At 44.9% G+C, this 23,440-nt stretch overlaps 1 protein-coding gene and 1 pseudogene across 1 annotated transcript; both read right to left on the bottom strand.

The window, feature by feature from the left end:
• Positions 1–408: 408 nt before the first annotated feature.
• LOC136466805 (uncharacterized) lies at positions 409–9,837 on the bottom strand. The gene is made up of 11 exons (XM_066465322.1): positions 9,575–9,837; positions 9,434–9,462; positions 5,535–5,618; positions 5,386–5,439; positions 5,072–5,149; positions 4,246–4,299; positions 3,932–3,991; positions 3,752–3,847; positions 1,331–1,432; positions 1,159–1,239; positions 409–1,020 (listed from the first exon to the last, which is right to left on the bottom strand). The coding sequence occupies exons 1-11, from the start codon at positions 9,627–9,629 to the stop codon at positions 730–732; spliced, it is 984 nt and encodes a 327-aa protein (XP_066321419.1). The 5' UTR covers positions 9,630–9,837; the 3' UTR covers positions 409–729.
• On the bottom strand, positions 1,840–3,709 carry LOC136462975 (photosystem II reaction center proteins PsbY, chloroplastic-like; annotated as a pseudogene).
• Positions 9,838–23,440: the final 13,603 nt, after the last annotated feature.

The following is a 23,440-nucleotide window of genomic DNA, read 5'->3' as shown; positions in this document are numbered from 1 at the left end:
CGAGATTACGTGGCTACATCTACGTTGCAGGGCCGGATGAGTGTACATGTCGTTTTGCTGAAATTCCTTCACTGAAAAATACTACTGTGCTGAAAAATAGGGCAGAGCATATCCTGTGAGCTGCTGTGGTCGGAGGTACAACAACGTTTCTCGAGCTGTCGAGCAGGAAGGCGCCGGCTCTTCGACATTGTTCACCAGCAAGTGCATGCATGGATGGCAAGAAGCTGCAAGCGTGCTCACTGCTCGATCTCCCTCTCCAGACAGACAGGCAATGCTGCATCTGCCGGCTTGTTCACAGGTCCACGCCCCACCTCACCCCATATCCTACTCATACCCACACTTCAGTTTAATGAAACTGCGAAGAGAAGTCATCTTGTATGGAAAATGGGGCGCGAAAAACTTTGCCAAAGACAGGCGCTTCCATGGATTTCCTCCTTTAAAACAGCTAAATATATGTGTTGGTTATATACTAACAAAAAAGTGATTATGGTTTCATGTATCATGTGCATCTAATATACATACACTGACTGGTTTATCTCTCAGCCTCTGCAACTATAAACTCAAGCTTGCGTCATGCAAATGCAAGACTTTGCCACTATATTCCCCAGGCAACTGGGGCCTGTCAACCAAAATATAGAAATATAGAAACGAGCAGCAGTGATCAACTTCATCAAAGGTCACCGCCGGCACCGGTTAAGGCGGTCCGCAGATGACCATCCTTGGGGCATGCTAATCCTTGTTGCCGTTGGGGGATTCATCCTGCTCACCGATCTTCTGGAACTCAGCCTGGATGACCTCGACGATCTTCGCGTCATCTGGGTCTGGCTCGGGAATGCTGACGTGCAGTGATCCCATCTTGATGAGCTCCCTGCACGACGCTTGCTCTTTGATATGGTCGTAAAGTTCTTTGTGGAAAGGATGGTCAAGGGAGAAGCAGTTGTCGACGTCAGTAGATGAATGCTTTGATGATCCAGAGCCCTCCCGGCGGCAGAAATGGGGAAGTGACGAGTAGTCCATAATCTACAAATGTTAAGCATCACAACTGTTTTACTGAAGGAAAAAATGCACGTTCACAAATGCGGATAGTATTGCAACCAGAAATGAAGGATCTAACTGAAAAGACAGCCAACAAGGAAGAATATGTTTCCAGTTATTTACCTTCAGAAGTTCATCTCTCCCGCAGCCAGTCAAAACTTTAACCTTCTTTTTTGTCCTCTCCTGCAACAAGGGCTTCACAACCTAGCAGCATGCTCAAATTAACTGTCATCAGTTTCTACTAAAAACTTACTAAAAAACCTTACGTCTGAATATCAGTGGTAATTGATAGTACCTTCCAACAAGCAGAAAATATGTATGGAACATTGACTACATAATAGGTCTCTGTCTTTTCAGGGTAATTCAGATCATCAACTGTTGATATGGAAGTCAAGATCTGTATATCATATTAAAACTATATTAACAAAATAACATGCCACAATCAATACCCAGAAGCAACACAAGTAATGCACACAGCACACAATTTTTTTAACAAAAATATGGGATAATAAGTGAAAAAATATTCTCTGAACTTCAGAGTTAACACTCTGCTTGAATGCCATACAGAGCAACAGAGATGAATTGAACAGTGGACAGCTCAAAGTTCAAGGGTTAAGCTATTCCTCTTGAACACAAGAGGTTAGATAAAGCTAACTCTAATATTCTATTATCCCTAGATAATTACTAAAAAGGATTATTGAAGTTATTAGAGTAAAATACACCATAGGTCTATTAACTTTTCGCCCTGTGTCACTTAGGTCCAACACCTTTCGAAGTGCAGGTTTGAGTCCTTAAACTTTTTATGATGTGCACTAGAGGTCCATACTCATTCGTTTATGTTTTTATTTTACACAAACCTCCCTCTATTTCTTTTCCTTTCACAAGCATATCCCTCTTGCGGTCCTGCCGTCCAGCTCTCCTATGCGCGCACTCATTGGCTCACCGGCCATGCCCTAGCACCGTAGGCCCTAGCTCGCCGCCAGCTCGCCTCCACGCGCATTGGCCTTGTAGGTTGCTCCGCCCGGCCGCGCGCTCAAGCTCGCCGCCGCGTGCGCCAGCGCTGGTGCCCTGCGTCTCACCTCCCCGCGTCGTCTCAACATGTCGTGCGGCCCTGCGCATGTGTCCAGCGGATTGACCGAGAGCGGTAGCACAGTACCAAGAACATGGTTCGGAGCGCCGACATGTGGTTGCCATGCATGCACGCTGTCGGCCGTAGCGGGATTAGCCTGTGACGTGCCGGCCGTGGAGAGCGTCGTGTGGACGTGGTGACAGAAACGCTGCAGGTTTGTTGCAGCACCATGGTCGTGTGAACTCGGTGGCAAGGATCAGATCGGAGGTGTCGGAGCGTCGGCGTCCATGGACGCGATTGTCACCGGCACCGGACGATCGGAGAGGTAGAGTATTAGCATCTCTCGTTTGATCTTGAGACTCCAGCTAGTTCATTCAGTTCACTCCGTACCTTGAAACCTTGAATGGCATCGCATTCACGAATTGACTGACTCGGTGTGCAGGCGATCGATGCAGTGCGTCAGCGGCAGTGCCGGACAGCGAGGTAGCGTCGGCCACGGTCGCCGTGCATGGTCAAGGCCGTCGACGGCGTCGGCGGCACAGCAGACCTCGCAAAGCGAACATGAAGCGCGCGACGCGACAGGGAGAAGCCGAGGCTACGCAACCCGTACGTGCCTCTTCTGCGAGCTGTGCGCACGCAACGCCGGAGAGAGGAGGGTTCGATGACGGTGAGGGGCGGTGCTGACGACGTGTCTGCTGCGAGGAACGCTGGTGACTATGTGCATCTTGTTTGTCACGGTTCACGCCGGCGGCGACGAACAGGGAGCAGCAGGAGGCCCCGGTTGTCGTGTGCGGCGAGGTCCTATGCCGCGGCGGTGAAAGGCCTCGGGAGCAGCCGACATCCTGGAGGCGGTGGCGGCGGCGCCGAGGCCCATGCCGGCGACCACGGCCTGGCTGTGCATGCGGTTCAGCTGGTTCAGCGCCGGCTACAGGATCTCATAGAGCACTCACCCGATGGCGAGCGCCACCACGAAGAGCAGCAGCTGGCCGCGGTTGTCGCTCCCGGCGTCCGTCGCCACGTCCGCCACACGTTGCGCCCAGCGCCGTGTCCAACGACGCCAGCGACGAGAAGAAGGCACCCGCAAGCGCCGCGGCCGCCACCAGTGTGGTAGACAACGACGACACGGCCACCGCGGTCTTCTTGGCCTGTGCCGGGACGTGCAACGAGACGTTGCTGGCGGCGGTGCTGCCGCTGGTGGACACCGCTGACTGCGCCACGATCTTGGCGGGTTTCAGCAAGGCCATCGTGGCTATGATCCCATGGCAGGCAGGTGGGCGAGCGTGCTTGAGAGTTGCGAGAGCAGAGATGGCGGTGGCACCTGCTGGCGGCAGATGTGAGGTGTGGGTGCGCAGTGTAGTGGCGCCCGACATGGAGGGGCATGCATGTGAAAGAAAAAAAATAGAGGGAGATTTGTGTAAAATAAAAACATAAACAAAGGAGTATGCACCTCCGGTGTACATCATAATGAATTTAAGGACCTAAGCCTACACTTTGAAAGATGTTGGACCTAAGTGACACAGGATGAAAAGTTAATGGACCTATGATGCATTTTACTCAAGTTATTATTATACATGTTCATACAATAATACTAACTCATTAGTGTATAGTCTAATGGGGATAAAATAGGTTAACAGTCATAGCACGTACCTTTATTTGGCTCAGTGCTGATAGCTTCAAACCAGTCATATCTAGAACTTTTATACATTTGGTAACAGGCAGCCCAAACTGTTGTGTCAGCCTAGGCTAAATGTGGTACAAATAAATGTTAGGACTGGATTCATATGTTTACATAAGTGATCTTAAACTCGGTGCATTTTGGATACTCACCAAAATTATACGATCACGGTACTCATTAATCTGGATATGAGATTGCACATAGTAGTGGACCTGAGACAAAATACCTCTATTTTTAGTTGACACACAGAATTCAGTAGAAAAAAGCACGAGGCCACAAATAAAATGAAGTTAGTTGAATAAGATCATTATTTGGGTCACTAACTACTACAGTCAAAGCTTATATCAACCTCTGAAAGAAAAACATTTCCGCAACATACAGTAAAAGGCTAAAAGCAGCCAGTTTCATGATTAAGCAGCCTGTAGCTGTAGCCTACTAAACAAATAGCAAGCATCAGAGTAATTACCGAAGCTTTGTCATATGTGCTATGTCCAACACCAATGCCAAAAACTGGGAGACCCTGCCAATGAGAGAAACAAAGACAGAAAAAATTATCGAAACAAAGATAGAAAGAAGGAAATTACTATAACAACTACCACATGCAACTTAACAACTGTGGTAGAAGGTTTGCTAATATTTTTTAATTTTTACAAAAAAACAAGAGCCTCGAGGAACAAAGACTAGACTACTATAGTATATAAATGGGAAGCTAATGACTCTCTGATGTTGCCCACAGGTGAGAAATATCAAGAAAGACAAACCCAAAGGTGAGAAATTATCACATAAGATCCTACAGTTCTTGCTAACAAAATATTGCCAGGTTAACTGTAGTTATCACAGATCCCAAGTGAAAACATCACCTCTGATCCTACAGATCATGATAACCAAACAATGTCCAGTCAACTGCAGTTATCACAGTTCAAGTAAAACTTGTATGACGCCATATCATACTTTGAAACTACAGGCCTTAATAGCCCACTTTGCTGTTAGTAGCACATCATTCCGTGAAAGTTTGGCAATCAATATAAGTTAAAACTTTAACCTCTTCAGTACTATCTTCATTCAGCATATTTAACTTTCCTAGCGAAAACTGAAAATCAAAGTACTCTGTTTTAAGAATTTCAACCGAGGACACAGACAAATTAAGTCCAAGAATATGGTAGCCTTAGAATACTAACAGTAAAAAAGGCATGTCTATTTCAAACACACAAATGACTGGTTCATAATCAATTCATATATAGGGTAATGGTTCAACCAACACAGATTTTATTATTGGAAGTAAACAGCTATACCTCCTTTGTGTATCCTGACAGGCCAATAAGTTGTGAATCACGTATTGATCTGTATAAATCTACTGGGACTATAGGTCTCTGCAGATGGACAGTGCAAACATTGATCAGGAAAAAAGATGAACTTTTCTATACAGACATACACAAATAGGTAGATGATTAAGAGTGATATTGCTGCAATAATAAAATAAATAATCAAAATGAGAAATGATTAGGGAAAGACCAGAATCGTAGAACTTTAAGGGAATCTTCGGTACTTTCTGATTAACATATACAGTAATATCTGGAAGGATTACATTCTAGACAGGATGACTCACCTCCAGCACACTATCAATTTCATTTTGAATCCTCCAATTCAAAGAATCTACAATCTATAGAAACAAACATATTTTGTTAGCAAGAACATACAGTAATTAAGTTCAGTGATCACTTCACTCACTGTTAAGAAAATTGTATGAAATGTTACCATTTTATGAGCCTTTGATACATTCCACTCTCTAGCCTTAAGGAAACGCACCAGTGTTTCTTTGGGATAGCCCTGGTGCATATTCTGAAATAAATGAAGATATGCTCATATTGTTTCTCAGAATCACTCAACAAGTTACAGATTAAGTTGATGAACAAATAATCATGTATTACATCTAACAACACTGAAGCAAAGGTAGCAATAAAACAACAACAACATAACAACAACAACAACAAAGCCTTTAAGTCCCAAACAAGTTGGGGTAGGCTAGAGTTGAAACCCAGCAGAAGCAATCAAGGTTCAGGCACGTAAATAGCTGTTTTCCAAGCACTCCTATCTAAGGCTAAGTCTTTGGGTATATTCCATCCTTTCAAGTCTCCTTTTATTGCCTCTACCCAAGTCAACTTCGGTCTTCCTCTGTCTCTCTTCACGTTACTATCCTGGCTTAGGATTCCACTACGCACCGGTGCCTCTGGAGGTCTCCGTTGGACATGTTCAAACCATCTCAACCAGTGTTGGACAAGCTTTTCTTCAATTGGTGCTACCCCTAATCTATCACATATATCATCGTTCCGAACTCGATCCCTTCTTGTATGACCGCAAATCCAACGCAACATATGCATTTCCGCGACACTTATCTGTTGAACATGTCGTCTTTTCGTAGGCCAACATTCTACACCATACAACATAGCAGGTCTAATCGCTATCCTATAAAACTTGCCTTTTAGCTTCTGTGGTACCCTTTTGTCACATAGGACACCAGATGCTTGGCGCCACTTCATCCACCCTGCTTTGATTCTATGGCTAACATCTTCATCAATATCCCCGTCTCTCTGTAGCATTGATCTTAAATATCGAAAGGTATCCTTCCTAGGCACTACTTGACCTTCCAAACTAATATCTTCCTCCTCCCGAGTAGTAGTGCCGAAGTCACATCTCATATATAAAACATTTTCAGAAATTTAATCATATCTGTATAGTCATGCATATGAACATACGTGGACATGTGGGCAGTACAGACTATGGAGCAAGGCTACCAAAACACTATGAACTAAGGTAGTCTCTGTGGGGAGTTTCGTGATTCCAGCAATCGCGATAATGAAAGAAACACATATCAGAAACAGAATGCTGACTCCATTCATTGAGCATTCTCCTATGATGAATCCAAACTTAGAAAGTATGTTGGCAACTACCCATCATAACAAAATATGTGAAAATTTAAAATGGATTGGATGGAGATGAACCAAGTAATACTCAATGATTTTTTCTTATAATGGTTAATGAGATCCAATCGAAGTTTGCAGGTCTGGTTTGTTCCACAGAAGATCACTTCTTGATCACAATCTCAAATGTCCCACACTCCCAATAGAATAAACTTATATTAAACATTTTCTTTTACAGACCTAAAATTTTAGCTTGGAAATAAATCCTCCAAACTGGGATAGGAACATTTGATTCTGCTTCACTAATGCTCCCATCCTCCCTCCCTCCCTAGTCGCTATAGCAAGAGAGGACTTTATGAAGGGCCAAAAAATTTAAGGTTTATTTGTTGAGAACTGCTCCAACTGCTCCAGTGGTCCTTTCATAAAACTCACACAAATCTCAAAGCAAATCAATTGCTAATTAAATGCCCTATTGATCATTTTTATCTTGAACCTCATATGGTCTGGCTCTGCCCATGCCCAGTCAGCCACTTCCTAACTGAAATTCTCGATAGAATCGTCCTCCTGATCCACTTTCGTCACCCTTGGCACCTTTTTTTTTCTCGAACACGCAGGAGAGCTGCGTATCATTATATTAAGAAGAAGCGGAACCAGTGTTAAAGAAACCCAAACAAACTTACAGAAAACATGAGCCCAGAAGGCACAAGCACTCTGAACCAAAAAAGAGCCAAACAACTACTCCTCAAGAACCAAAAAAAAAACTAGACTAGGAAGCCTCAAGCATAGCAGCAACCAGGTAGGAAATCCCCCGTGCCCCTGCTAAGCCCTACATCTTTAACTCCTCCCATGCCTGAGCCAAGACCAAGGCCACAACCGGTGACGCTCCATCAAAGACACATCGATGCTACACAGGGGCGTTGGCTAGGGCTATATGTGGCTTGCATCCCATCCTTCCCTATGACAACTCATCTCCACGAGATGACTGAACCACGCCCTGGGCACCTCATCTCCACGAGATGATTGAGTCCAGTTTGAAGTCATAGGGAAGGACGGGATGCAAGCCACATATAGCCCTGGCCAACGCCCCTGTGTGGCATCAAATGATTGAGGAGCATTCAGATCATGTAATCAAATTGTGGTTCAGAACCTTCTTGGTATCCTTCGCACCTGTCATTTTTATCTCTCTCACAAATCAAACACGTTGAATTGTTTTCTTGCCTAGATAAACTAATAGGTTAAGTCGATCAATTCCAGAGCTTAATTAGCTAACTCAATCAATTGTTTCGTCTCGCATGCCGCTAAGTGCGACGAAAGCGGATCAGGAACTTCAGCTAGCTACGGGCATGGGCTGGACACAGGCAGGCAAGCCTAGACGAGACCCAAGACAAATATAATTAATAAAATTATTACCTAACAATTTGTTTGCTTTGAGATCTGTGCAAATTTTCATGGAAAGAACCAATGAAGCAGTTCTCCTATTGTTTGGTCTGCCTTTGATTAAAAAAGAAAGATAGCCTTTACAGTAGCTACATGTAAATCTAGTACCCAAGTCCGTCTAATTTTGAACCCCCCCCCCCCCCCCCCCCCCCCCCCCCCCCACACACACACACACACGCACACGCACACAGCCAAATGTCAGAACAAAATGAAAAATTGAAAAGGCAAACAAAAACTAAAGAATCTGCTAAGCCAAGACCATCAAAATCAGTGGGGCCTGGGTTTAGGTTAAGCCAATCATAGTCACAAACCCTAGTTGGTTTCTGAAGGTTCCATTCATGCCGAGGCAATGAATGGAACTGATTTAGCACACATGTATAAAACATAAGGCTTCAACATTTTTTTAGGGATGGCTTCAACAATTTTAGAACATCTCTTGAGCTGGTAATGAAAACATAGTTGAGATGTTTATGTTTAAGCATGTGCCTTCACACTCCAGGCTGCAAGTTCGGTTGACATTAAAAACCAAAAGCGTGGACCATGCCGCAGGAGAACAAAAGTTCCTAGATGGTAGTTAGTTGTGAAACTATACAGATGGCACGTAGAATGCCGATTCCCGAATATGTCCAAATCGACTTAGCACATTTAGTGGACTAGAGATCAGTAGAGTCTTGCCATTCATTTTTATCGCGGATTGGAAGCATGATCCACAGGGCTTCCAATCAATGTTAACCCAAATATGTCCAAACTAACTTAGCACAGTAGCTGATAGTCTGGGATCAGCATGATTCTCCTACTCCATTCACAGTGGACGACAAAACCTTGATCCATGGGGCTCATGACAGATGTCAACCCAGGGAACTATAACGGATTTCATAGAGTGCAAAGCCACCACACTACTGCCATTTTAGGTAAGGTCAAGCAGACAAGCACCACCAAACCTGATAACCCCAATGACAAAGCAGCAAAATTCACATAGCCCATGATAACTCCGAGCATGCACTTTCCTAGCGGTAATAGCTGCATCATTATATCTCTAGTATGTACTATCAACCAAGAAACGATCAGACATGAAGTGAATCACCCCCAATTTGATCTATGCCGATTTAGCCATTCATAAGGTGATAAGAATTAACGATACACTGAGTAGCTCACTCTCCCACTCCAAATCAGCTCAAATCTCGCTGAAATTTGCAAAGCTACACTACGATATGACTACATGGGCTAAATTCTACCAGAAACAAAGCCAAGATCCATGCTTTCCCAACGAAATGGACATACAGCACTCCAGATCCATACCTGAAACGATCTCTTCAGCGGGGCATCCACTGCAAAGATCCGGACCAAGAATAGCGAAGTCAGAAAGACCGAACACCGCAACAGCCGCAAAGAAGCCCCAAGAAACGGCGCGAAGCTTTGCTCCAGCAAGAAAGCACGCACCTTGCTCCATGAGGAGGCTGAGCTGCTTGACGGCGTCCTCGGAATCGGCCCCCATTGCCGCGGGAAGAGGCGATCCCGAGCTCAGATTCGGCGGGCCCGGCCCGGAACCGGAGGCGCGAAGCGAGGTAGATTCAGTCGGCGATCGGAGGGAAGCGCCACCTGAAGGTGTATTTGTTCCCTGGTGGTGTGCTCCCCTGCGCGTCTTTGCTTCCACGGCCTTCCTTCCGTTCGCTGATCGTGTTTGCTTGAAGTACGGCGATGAAATTGAAGCGATGGACAGTCAACTGTTCGCTTGGCTGATACGTTTGCGATCAAAAAATATTATTTGTTAGTTGAAAAAAAATACGGTCTATAAATTAGGTAAACAGGACGCAGAAGGGGAAGAGCGTCAAGCCTTTTTCCGACCATATTCGAAACCGAATCCGTTTAGAGGGGTTGAGATCTGTCCGTATCCGAGTCCGGATATCCAACATCGGATACCGTATCCGTATTCGAATACTCAAATCGCATATTTATGATATCGATATCCAATCATATCATATCCGACATAGTTGACACTATCCGTATTCGAATCCAAATCCGGACAGAAATATGAAAACAAATATAATATCGGTGATATCCGTCCATATCCGATCCGTTTTCATCCCTACCTACAAGTACAATTCACACTGCTCCACTTTTTCACACACGCCCGAAAATGGGAATATCTTTTCTTTTTCTACTATGTATAAACGATATAAGAAAAAACAGTGTCTACGTACTCTCTTTCTCTCCATATAAAATTTATAAGGAATGTTTAGTTTTGAAGGATATTTCTCTTATAATATTTTTTACTAATATTGTAAAAGTCAATGTTGTAAGAAAATACTTTTGAAAATAAAATCCCATAATATATTTTTTTTGTCAGAATAGCCGATATATAATTCTTATATTAGGCTTTGTTTGGTCTTGTTGACAGCTAAAATTGTCAAAGAGACTGGATCCAAAATTTTTAGTAGTTCCAAAATCGGCTAAGTTGGTTTTGATAACTTTGTTAAACTGTATAATAGACTTCACCAATATGTTCTTCTTGTGAGACGGTCGAAAACATATATATATAGAACGTTCGATTTGGAGTTTGCGTGAAGAAATGTGGCTTCCGAGAAATCGCCCAACAAAAATTGGGTAAGTCAGTTTGCATAATATGGATGGATGAGCTTCCTCGAGGAAATTGGCTACCGAGTTGAAATCAAAATCTACTTCAATGGAAACTCATCCAATCACGTAGGAAACTTGCAGATTTTGTGTGCGGTAGGTTTTCTACTGGTATAAGATCACTCCTTTCTCTACATATCAGAGGATCACGACTAATTGAGGTAATCCTAGAGCAACCGTGACATGCTACTCCCCGATTGGTCCCAGAGGTGTCCGTGGGGTTTTCAAGCGAAGAACAAGAATCACATCTACATAGACGGCTTGCTGGTCGGTCTCATTATTTTGACCTATCTCTGTTGCGTGTCTAGGCCATGTATGGCCTCGGGTGATCTTGTCGTCGTTGGTGTGTGACCGAAATTCGCGTCAACAAATCTCCTAAGTAAAATGAGAACTAGATAAAATAATTATAATGAAACCATTTTATAATGCATATATCTACCTAAAACGTGCTATTTGAATATTCTCACTATGAAAATAATTACCATAAAAATGTGATTCGAACACTGCCTTCTATTTTTTTATCTAGAGTTTAGATTATATATCATTATCTAGAATCGTGATGATGGGTTGTCAAATAGTACCTTAGTCTGATGGCCACAATGTGTATTGAACAGCTCAAATATGGATTGGGGGGAGCACACGGTGTTTAGAACCTGGCCTTACCATGATAGGGGGGGGGGGGGGGGGGGGGGGGGGGGTGAGTACACGATTTTTATAGCCTGGCGGTGTCTGTATCTTCTGTCCACTGGTTCAAGCTCAATCCCGCTATATAGCATTTATGTAGAAGTCAATTTTGTATTTAGTGGTTTGCTTTCTCTGTGGTCCCTATCCTTCTCCATCTAGGACATATTTGACAGAGTTTTTCTTTCAGCTCTGATTCTTCCTACACTTCGTACTGCAACAACACCGTTCACAGAAACCGTTTTAGGCCTTGTTTAGTTGGATGAATTTGGATTTTGGGGCTACTGTAGCACGTTCGTTTTTATTTAGCAAATAGTGTTCAAACATGGACTAATTAGGCTTAAAACGTTCGTCTCGTAATTTCCCACCAAACTGTGCAATTAGTTTTTCTTTTTGTCTACATTTAATACTCCATGCACGGGCCGCAAACATTCGATGTGACAGGTACTGTAGCAACTTTTTGGAAGTTGGGGTGTAACTAAACAAGGCCTTACTCTCTTCTTGCAAAACGAACGTGGAGCTAGGAGAAGCCATGACTTGAGCCGGATCCCGAAAAGCTCAGCCAATCAGACCCTTAGTCTTAGCTCCCAGCCAATAGTTTAGTTAGTTGGGGAGATAGGAGGAAGGTCGGAGGTACGTTTAGTTGTATTCTTTACTTTTTTCATATTTTTCTTTTTTTTTGTCTAATAAAATCATGACAAGTCTCTTGTCATCCTTTCTTAAAAAAACTCCATACATCCGAGTGTTTTTATTCCATTTACAATGTACAACATATTCAAAATACTTTGAACATATAATATTTCGTTGTCAATACAATTGTATGCATTTATTTGATTGTTTCCTAATATACCCAAGAAAGAGCATTCGGATTTTGCGGATGCCCTCTTTGTTCTCGGTTGACATTTCTTGTTTGCCTGGTTAATCGTCCTTGTAAGATTAGGATGGCTAGCAGTCTTTCAGCTCTATGAAATATTCCCATCCCAAATGTTGTGGCGCCAGTTCAAGAGTGACAGCGGAACAAAAAAGATGTTGTTGGCCTGTTGCTTGCAAGTTTCCACCCTTGAAAAAACAAATCCCAAGTTTCAGGCCGTGCAGATAAAATTCGGGCCTGTTCCAAACTCTAAAGCAGACTTAAATGCCCCTATAATATACTGTACTAACCTATATAGCCTTCAATAATTAACACAAAAAATATATTTTCAAATCATAATAATGGGCCTTCAAACTTGTGTTGCGTGTGCATCTCTATAGTTTCTTTTTTCCGAAAAAGATAATTTCCCTCGTATATCTCTACCTCTACTATAATAGATCAATCAAAATTATACTATGTCTTCCAGAAAAACGTCCCCACTGATAATCTCCAACCATTATACACCTTAAAAAACTATACACAAGAATTCGTCTCATTAAAATCAAGAGCTAATAAAACGCCTAAATCAAATCCGACGTATACGACACCCCTCACGCAGCCGCACCCCGCGCGCCACCCGCACGCCCTCCACGCGGCCAGGGATTGAATCCCATGCAATTTCTCCGGTAAAAAGAAAAAAAATGTCCGCAAGCCGTTCCTCCACGCCACAAAACCCTAGCCCGCTCCGGGGGCGCAAGGCCAAGGCGTCCGAGAAAATTGCAATTATAAGACGCGAAACAATGCGCTTCGCTATTATAAGACTCCAAACATTGACTTCGCTAAAACGATCCTCGAAACGTTGGCACTTTGTTATACATGACATTTGGTCTTTTTAATAACTTTTCTCAACTAAAATACATGTATTTTGCCATGATGTGACCGTATTGCCCTCGGGGCTTCAATTGACGTGGGATGGGGCTGCTGGGCGCTCGCTTGACATGCTTGGCTGGCCGCGGTCTAGGCTGGCTGGCCGGCCGCGCCTGGGCATGGCTGGTCGCCCTGCGACCACCATGGTTGCCACCATGGACCTTTTCCGGGTGGTTTGTGTGGGCGCTGAACAAAGTGGCATGTTCGTCTGCACCTACTCATCCAATGTTGCTGCGTGGAGCGAGCCAATCTCCATTCAGCGCATCGAGCCCTGCTTCTACACCTATGGTAGGTACTCGCCCAGTGTGCTACTGGGGAACGAGCTCTATTTTGGGATTCCATCGATAAACGCAGTTTTGAAGTACGATTTGGAACTGCAAGAGAAATCATGGATTCAGGTTCCAACCCTACAACATGGTTCATATAGTTCCGTGCTCACAACAATGGACGACGGTGGGCTAGGACTCGTCCGTCTACAAGAGGGCATACTCTGCATCTGGTTGAGGATGGACACCCCTGAAGCTAATGCTGGATGGACACCATTCAATGTCATTGATCTTGGGATGCAGCTTGATGTTCGTCCCATCTTTATTCCTTATGCTTCTGTGGTCGGTTTCGTAGATGGTCTGGGCATTGCTGGCCGCCGCTTGGCCATGGCTGGGCGTGGCCTAGGCTGGCTGGCCGCCGCCTGGCCATGGCATGGGGAGGGAAGGAGGAACGACGGCGTCGGGCAAGAGGAACGGCGCGTCGGGCGTCGCGAGGGAGAGATGAAACGTCGGGAGATGAAAAGATACGATCGATCAAGGATACAAAAGTCAGAAGGGCAATACGGTCACATCATGGCAAAATACATGTATCTTAGTTGAGAAAAGTGATTAAAAAACCAAATGTCATGTATAACAAAGTATCCACGTTTCATGGGTCATTTTAGCGAAGTCGACGTTTGGAGTCTTGTAATAGTGAAGCGCATTGTTTCGCGTCCTATAATTGCAATTTTCTCAAGGCGTCCCCGTCCTCCCCCAACCGCTCCTCCTCCTCCTCTCCGGCTCCAGCGGCCTCCCCCGCTTCGGCTGGGCGCCGTGGCCGCAAGCCGTGCCATCATGAGGCCCCCGCCAACGCGGACATCACGCGTTCGCTGTCACTGCCCTGGGTCCACGGCGGTTTTGGTCAGGGCCATGGTCGGCAGGCGTGGGATCTGAGCCTCCATTGATGGACTTCTTTTGAGCCACACGCGCTGCCTCCATCGTGCTTAAACTCGGCCGGCCGCCAGCCTCTCTCACGCTGCCCACCCCTCCACCACCCGAGCCTCCCTCGATGTGGCGGTCGGCGGGCTCAGGAGGCAGCACCTCGGATCCGGTGAAGGATCTACTTGGCGGCTGTAGGAACAGTTCCACTTGAGCAAATCGGTGAAGGATCTGATGAAGGATATACTCCGTGCGATTATTCTATGCAGTTTGTAGGGATGTAGTCTAAATTTCTAGGAACTTTTTTTAGTTTTCTCCTTTTGATGTGGCACTATGGTGGCGATTCTACAATTTCGTTGTGGAGGGATGCAGTCTGAATTACACTGAATAGTTATCCTGATAATTAGAACTCTGCTTGTCTTTTTGCAGTAGTAATACTTCTGCTTGTCTCCAATTTCGCTGCAGCACCTGCAGGAGTTAAGGCTCATCGCTGTCGACGGCTTTGAACCCGGCCAGCCGATCAACTTCACTGACCTCTTCAAGGAGGACGACCTCATCGATGTCTCTGGCAACTCCATCGGCAAGGGGTTCCAACTTCCAAGGTACACCAATTCTCGCACCTCCATCCATCACTGTACTTGGCTACTTGCAATGCCAGCAACAAAAATTATCCCACATTAATCCGCAAGCCTCCGGTTGTATTGTATGTATCATTCGGTTTCTTGGAGAGCGATGTTAGCAGCATTTGCAATTCTTGACTGAAAATTTTATGCCTGGCTGTTCTGTACATCTTTTGTAGGTGGAGAATGGAGAAAAATAAGAATAAATGCTATATCTAAAGGGACCTCAAACGGAATTCCAAATATTACATTTGGTCATTTAATTCTGGTGTGTTGATTGCTTACATTTGTGTAGAAAAAACACTTGGATTTCCTTTTTATTCGGTCATTCCGCGTCATTGAATACTGTATTCTGATGGCTAGAAATATCAATTTTGTACAATAGAGTAATAATGTTAAGAAGACCGTTTCCATTCTTGTGAGTCAATGAATTAGCTTCTATGCTTTGGAATGGTATGTTGTATTTACTAAATTTATTTTAAAGGTAACCTGTTTATTATAAATGGTAGGAATTTGTTTAATAAAATAAAATAGGTATAAATTCATAAATATAGTTGAAAAGAAACTTGAAACAACATGCACCAGATATGCTCCCTTGGTTCTAAGTGCTTGTTACTGTGACCATATACCAAAGGAAATCAATTTTTTTTCAAAATTTTCTTCGTTAATATCTCAATCTGGGTATTCCCGCACAATATTCGCTTTTCTCCATTATTCTATTTAAAATGTTTGCTGTTAATTTAGTTAGTATGTTGTATTGTGGATGTAACTCTTTACTTGTTGGTACATTGATGTTTTATGGTTTATCATTTAATTATTTTTTTGATAATGATATCAATTAATTATTGGGTCACCGAAACTGATTCAGATTATATTTTTGATATTGTCAAGATTGTTTTGTTGCTTCTCGACGACGGCAGCGGCGGTTCCAAGCCCTATGTCATTGTGTCCACCAGGGCGGGCTATCAATTGCTGCTCGAGGAGCTTAACACGCAGCTCATCGACATCAGGCCGCTCAAGGATGCACGGGATGCCATCACGCCTGATCTCAAGGAGGCCAAGAAGAAGGCAGCTGCTGTGTTGTACAACGGGGAGGACAAAAACGGATTCATGAAGAAGCTGACACTAAGGTTCAAGGATCCGGAGAACACCTATAGATACTTCTAATTGTTCCCCGGTTGGATTGATTAACTCCTTACCACAATTTAATGAACCAACAGCGTGTCTAGCATCAAATTGCTTGTGTGAAAATAAGAATTGTATCATCAAGATGGAAAGAATAGAGTTCATTCAGCCCAATCTGTTAGCACACTTATGATTTGTTGGTCTCCAAAATTTCAAGCCAACGATGACATTTTCCAGTATTGTCAAGAGTTTTTCGATAATGATATTTAAGTTCTATTTCGCATTTGCCCGAATGTTGCCGTAGAGTTAGCACGGCTCTAGCATTTGTTTCTCATTTTTTGAGTGACATTTTGTACACAAGTGAGCTTATGGGATGCCGAAAGAAGAAGCTATATTGGCATTGGCAAAGGCCATCTGAGAGTTGTTGGTTCTTTTGCCTTCTCAAAGAAAACAAAGAACTTTTTTTTTGTTAGTAGTGGCAGGTTTGGTTCATTTTAGTTTTGTTATATTTTTAGACACCACCGTAATGTTAGCACAAGCAATATACTAGTTAGCAGTAGTGGCAGAGCTTGACTGAACAAACGAGGAGGGTTAGTTCATTTAATTGAACTCAAACATGCATGAACAATACTAAAAATAGTGTCTGTTGCTTCCATGTAAATTTGTTTTAATAAATAAAGGTATTGGTGGCCAACAATAATCAGCTTAACCCAAAAATATTAAACTAATAAGAATGAGCTCTTTTACGATGATTGTGGGTGCCTCTCAATGCCTACACAAAATATTCATGTTAACTAAATGTTTTTGTCTAAGGGTAATATGATTGCACAACCCTGCAAGGCCACCCGCCCACCCCCAAAGCCCACTCCAAAGCGGTTAGCTCCCCAAAACCCACGCACCTCATACGAGGCCACTTTTATGCAAGTTTCCTCAAGCCTCAAAACGTGGGAATTAGTATCGCCACTAACATTTGAACTCAAGACCTTTCAACCTAAATATTCCTAAAACCATACCATATGACATGCACCAGCTAGTTCAACAAAAGAAAAAACTTAAACTAATAGAAAGATGGACATGCAACCCCTCACACGACCTTTGTCGACAGACGCCTCAAGCACTTCACTAAGCGAGTTACAAAGCCAAGGCAGCTACCACTCCTGAAGCTGCCTGATGTTTCGGCCCACAGTGACCGCCCGTGCTCCCTAAGAGGAGCAGGCGGATAGCGGTGCAGAGCATATCACATATCCTGGTGTCCACGAGGTGAGCACCTTGTCTTGAAGTGCTTGGGGCTAACCAACGGGATGTTGTCTCCGCTGACGTTGGCCCTGAAGGCGTACGATGAAATAAACAGCAGCCACCCAGGAATATGTAGGCGCTACGTGAGTTATTCACACCGGACAGCAACGTGGGTCCACGCAAGCAGCGCCGCCGGTGCTCGGCAGCCTGAGCATAGCCCCCCTAGCCGGCGCTGCAAATTCGGGCTAATCTATGTCTAATGTAACAACATAGCTTTGAGTACACTAGTGATGGTCTGAGCATCCATGTTCATCTCTTCTGACTCCCTAGGGTGTCGTTAAGGCGTGTTGTATTAAACTTTTCCTCTATCTTAATACAAAGACGAGCAAACCTTTAGCATGATCGAGAAAAAAGAAAGATGGACATGCAACCATTGAACTTCAGGAACATCAAAATATATACACAGAGGTTTAAAATTTAAATCCCAGTGGTGGAGTCATGCACCACGCCTCTACCACGACACCACTCATAGTAGTGCTTTTACATGTCAATATGTTATTGTTAGACACCAGATTCTTTGTATACTTGGGTTGTTGGGCAAAAGATGATGTGTGTGAAACTATTTATGGATCTTGAGCCTTCATTCTCTGAAATAAGTATAGATGAAAGTGATGGAAATGAAGAAAAAGGTGCAATAATATCATATCAATCAATAAGCATCAAAGCAGGTAGGAATGCATGTTTCAATAGCGTAGACTTGCAGTTTTTGCTCGGTCAATGGTGAAAGCATCTAGGCCCCTAGTTGGGTTTCGGTGATTAATGATAATACAAGATTACTATGACTAACATGTGTTTTGCAGAGGCAATTAAGTTAGGTCATGGTAATGGAAATTGATTGGGCAATCATGGTGGTCATGCCCCTGACAATGGAAATCATTTTGATTTTCAAAGGATGGACGACAAGGTTAAGGATGAACTAGTTCTAAGTGTCGTTTGGTGTTAAAGAGACACTTAGAGTAGTTTAGGACTTTGTTTTTCCTTTGGCCATACTATTAAGGGGGGTATGGACTAGTAGCTTGACCTAGATGAGTCTAGTGGGTTAGGTGTGGTGCACACTTGTCAAATCTAGCACTAGGTAGCTCTAGAGTAGCCCTAAGATCAATTGAAGAAAACTTTATTCATATATGATTTCGAGTTGGAAGTGAATGGAGGGTCAAATGACTGACCGAACGTTGGTCTGGTTGTGACCAGATGCTGAAGGGTGAGTCCGGTCAGTTTATTTGATCAACTGGAGCTGTCTGGTTGTGACTGGATGCTGAGTGAAAAGTGATCGAACGCTGGGTGCCTGCGTCCGATCAACTCCAGAGAGGTTTCAGAGAGGGAGATTCCTAATCGGACGTGTTCGGTCAGTGCTAACCGGATGCTGGTCAGGATTCGATAACTGACCGGATGCTGAACAACAAAGTGACTAGACTCTAGGTGTCAGCATCCGGTCAACATCAGTAAGGTTCTAGAGAGCAGTTTTCGTGACCGGACACGTCCGGTCAGTGATTACCGGACACAGGTTAGAGTCTGATCAGAACTTAACGTCTCTTTCTGACATAGTGGCAGGGATAACTGATCGGAGCGTCCGGTCACCCTGACCAAAGCGTCCGATCACCCCTGTAGAGTGATGACTCAGCCTCCAAATGTTATGTTTTGAATGAGGGGGTATAAATACTTACTCCACTCGTTCAAGGGAGGTCTCTTGCCCATTTGTTCAGCTGAGAAACACCCTTGAGAGTGCAAAGGAGAGCAAGAGCCTAGTGAGGTGATTGAGATTTGAGAATCCAAGATTAAGGCCTCATTAGTGCAAGGAGAGTAGCAAGTGTGCATCCACCCTTCTCAATAGGCTTATCATGGTCAAGTGAGAGTTTATGCTTGTTACTCTTAGTGATCGCCATCACCTAGATGGCTTGGTGGTGATCGGGAGTTTAGTGATCATCTGGTGGAGCTTATGGATGACCCAACTAAGTTGTGAGCAGTTGTGGGTGATTCACCATGACGGAGTGTCAAAGAATCAGCCCGTAGAGAGCATTTGATCCTTGCGTGGATCAAGGGGGAGCTACACCCTTACGTGGGTGCTCCAACAAGGACTAGTGGGGAGTGGAGACTCTTCGATACCTCAGCAAAACATCACCGCGTTCCTTTCCCTCTCTTTACTTTAAGCATTTACATTTGAGCAATTCATTTCTTGCCTTTACATTCTTAGAATTGCCATGCTAGAGTAGGATTGGAACCTAGGATGAAAAACTTTTGTGCGGTAGAATAATAGGAACACATTCTAGGCATAAGGGATAAAGTGGGCTAAGTGTAGGGTTTAATTATTGCAAAGAATTTTAGAATTAGCCTAATTCACCCCTCTCTTGGGCATCTTGATCCTTTCAATTGGTATCAGAGCCTCGTGCTCGCTAAATTAGGCTTAACCGCCTAGAGAAAGATGTCACATGGGGGATGGACCTCCTCCTATCTTTGAGAGAGATGATTTTTCTTATTGGAAAATCCGCATGGAGGCTTATTTAGAAGCCTTAGATGTTGGAATTCTTAGAGCCTCCTCACAAGGCTTCCCAAAACCTAAGGATCCCGCCAACCTTCAAGGCGATGAAGTCAATTATGAAAAATAGAATGCAAAGGCTAGAAACACCATCTTTAGAGGCCTTTGCAAAGATGTTTTAAACCATGTGAGGAACCACAAGGATGCCCATGCACTATGGTCAGACATTTGTGTGCTCCATGAAGGAACAAAGAGTGAGCATGAGGAATGCTATCATCTTGTTATGAAAAAGCTTAATTCTTTTAAGATGCTTCTTAAAAAAGTGATAATGAGATGTACTCATGCTTGAATGTTCTTGTAGAGGAAGTCAATGGGCTAGGACTTACACAAATGCAACCCTCCAATGTTGTAAGAAAAATCTTGAGTGTCCTCCCCATTGATAAATATGTGCATATTGTGACCGTGCTTCATCAAGGTGATCTTTCCACCGCTACACCAACTCAAATATTAGGAAAGATCAATGCACATGAGATGTATATGCACATCACACCGCAAGATGGCTCTTCTTCCACCAAGAAGAAAGGCTTTGCATTCAAGGCTAGCCAAGAGAACAAGGGCAAAGCAAGAATTGAACATGAGAGCTCAAGTGCTGATGAAATTGATGATGCAAGTCTTGCTCTCATGGTGAGAAGAACCACCAAGATGCTTAAGAAGCTCAACAAGAACGGTGTCAAGTTTGATGGCAAGAAGAAGAAGTTCTTCACTAGCAATAGAAGGAAGCCAATCTCTGAGATGGATTGCTATAATTGTGGAGAACTTGGTCATCTAGCTCATCAATGTCCCAAGCCCAATAAAGACAAGTATAAGAAGAAGTATAAGGGCAAGAGAGATGACTCAAGTGATGAAGATAATGATGAGAAGAAGAAAAACAAGTTGTTGGGTTTATAAACCTGGGGTCCCTCGTGGACTGGCTTCCCAACAGAGGCTCGGCCCAGCAGGCAACGTTGCAAACAATGCACAATTTATGGGCTGGTCCAAGTACCTAAATGACAGGCTAGAAGGGTGATCCAATCACCGATCGGAAGGCCTGGTCAAAAAGGAACGATGCCCGTTTCCGACTCTAGCCTACCTCTCCGACCGGAGCGCTCACTTCGGTCTCCAGCCTACCTCTGGACAGCCTCTCCGACCGAAAGGCCTGGCCAAAGCACTACTTCCAACTCTGACCCGCATCTCCAACTGAGGATGCACCAAACCCCTTCTCACTACTCTTCTCCAACTGGCACATTTAGAGCCAACTGGGACTAAACCGATCGAGGACGCCCGCTCGGTAAGGCCCCGAGAGTGGACGGGGAAAGTAAGGCAGGGCGCACGAGTCAAAACCACAATACCAGGGATCGTACCCTACGCACCTGCCAAGCAGTACCCTATGACCCTCCTGGCATGACAAAACCCAAGCAGTGTTGTAGGCGCCAACATTTTCCCCTACAATATTGTGGGCGCCATTAACTCCCATACCGTAAGCCTCCCCCATATGCCTCTAGGCATCAACAGTGTTGTGGGTGCCGGTATTTACCATACCAGGCGAATATGGTAAAACCCCTTGTATGTCTCCATGTATCAATAGTGTGGCAGGCGCCGACGTCTGCTATACCCAAAGAAAACAACACAACCTCACATGCGCATCTGACATTCAATAGTATTATGGACGTCTACCATCATCATGTACCCGCTGGCATGGGCAACAAGGCTTAGTAGCATATGTACTCTCTCCCTCTCACTTGTAAGGCCATCCCCTTCATCTATAAAAGGGGATGCACTCTCTCCCAATAGATTCAAGATTCATTAGATCGATCAAGTTCACTAGAACACAACAGCAGAACCACCAGGTTCAAACCTTGAGCACACGCCCGAACACTTAGCACATAGCGGAGCTCACGTCACTCTCGGTCCCTCTGACCAGAGTCCGACCGGACCTCTTGTACCCCTATCTTTCTCCTTCTCGTTTGTAACCCCACTGCAAACTTCAAGCACCTGGGCTCAGGAATAAAGTCACCGACCGACTCAAACTGGACGTAGGGCACATTGCTTGAACCAGTATAAACCCTGTGTCATTGAGTGCTAGGCCACCTCTGATCACAAGATACGACAAAACTACAAATATTTATATTTTGGTCACTTTTTGCACTAATAGTTGGCGCTGTCCGTGGGGAAGACATTGTGCGTTCAATACTTTTTGGTCATTGGATGGCCCACTTTTCTACCACCTTTGCCATGGCAGGCTCAGGTGATATGATTCACTTTGGCTCACTAGAGTTTCCCACACTCCCACCTGTTGGGATGTGGGGTCCACCCATCTCTGAGCCATCCTAGGCCTTCCTCTTTGGAAGCCTGGAGTTCGTTGCTTATCGGCTCAGTGTACTACACCTCCGCGATGAGGCACTCGTTCTGGCGCCCGTCGAAGGGGCACCCTCCATCGGCTCTGGGACGCACGATGACTTCAACGATGATGCATCTGCGCTTCATTCCGAGCAAACTCTCTCCTCAAACCCTGCTGTGAGTAATATACATACCATTATTTACTTGCTATTCTCTATCTTTCACCGATTATTCGAAGGGACCCCATTGTCTCTGTCACGACTGCTATGCGATAGGTTCCCCTATGGCCTCGTGTCTCCCGTGGATGCGTATGCCCAGGGGCTCCAAAGGATGTTGGCGCCACCCCCTCTCATGTTCGAATTCGTGGGGATGGCGAGCTATGCTCCCACCTGCTTCCTCGACCTCATGGATGATGATATTGAGAGTGACGGCTCAAGCATCGGCGATGTGGCGCCTAACCACTGTCCATCCTAGGAGTGTGCTATGGTGGACATTCTAGGACAGCCACTAGTGGTAATGGAGTCCTTGTAGACTCACACCCCTCTGGACCCTCATGCAGAGACCCCCGTGCTCACATGGGAGCACGGCGAGGAGCTACGACAACAGCAGCTGAACTAGCCACCAACTGTGCAAGTGCGCTCGGCGCCCCACACTGTGCTCCGCATGCATAAACTAGTGAGCGACGCATAGGGTCGTGCCCGTCGGGTTTAGCACAACACCATGGACAGGGGGAACGATCCCCCATAGTTCGCTCGGGCCAATTAGAACATTGCCGCTATGGCAATGCTTCTGCACAGCCTTCCCAAGCCAAACGACCCCTAGGAATAGACGATCCACCAAACCTCTGGGCACTAGTAGAGACCACCGCCGTTAAATAGGAGGAGAGCTCCGCATCGCGACACTAGGGGAGTGGGGACGCACTAGATGAATTCTTCCACCCGCTCACCACTACAGTTGTCGAGCGTGGCACAGGAGGCCGCATCTGCGCCTCATCTTGACTTAGTGACCGCTCTGCACCAACAGCCTATACACGAGCGGCTTGGGCCGAACCAAGACGCTCGCAACGTCATCAGCACTCGGAGTCCTAGCCCAGATGGCCCGAGACCATGGGCCTTTGTCCAACGCATCTAGAGAGCGCCG

Source organism: Miscanthus floridulus, chromosome 7, assembly GCF_019320115.1.
Source record: "Miscanthus floridulus cultivar M001 chromosome 7, ASM1932011v1, whole genome shotgun sequence".
Taxonomy (NCBI): Eukaryota; Viridiplantae; Streptophyta; class Magnoliopsida; order Poales; family Poaceae; genus Miscanthus; species Miscanthus floridulus.
Note: the sequence above shows the minus strand (reverse complement) of the source record. Positions and strands in the feature narration are given on the sequence as shown.

Coding starts and splice junctions, on each gene's coding strand:
- LOC136466805 (XM_066465322.1), bottom strand. CDS start 9,629: ATGGGGGCCGATTCCGAGGACGCCGTCAAGCAGCTCAGCCTCCTCATG. Junction 5,619..9,433: donor CGCTGAAGAGATCGTTTCAG/GTATGGATCTGG, acceptor CATTTATTTCAG/AATATGCACCAGGGCTATCC. Junction 3,848..3,931: donor ACCGTGATCGTATAATTTTG/GTGAGTATCCAA, acceptor TACCACATTTAG/CCTAGGCTGACACAACAGTT.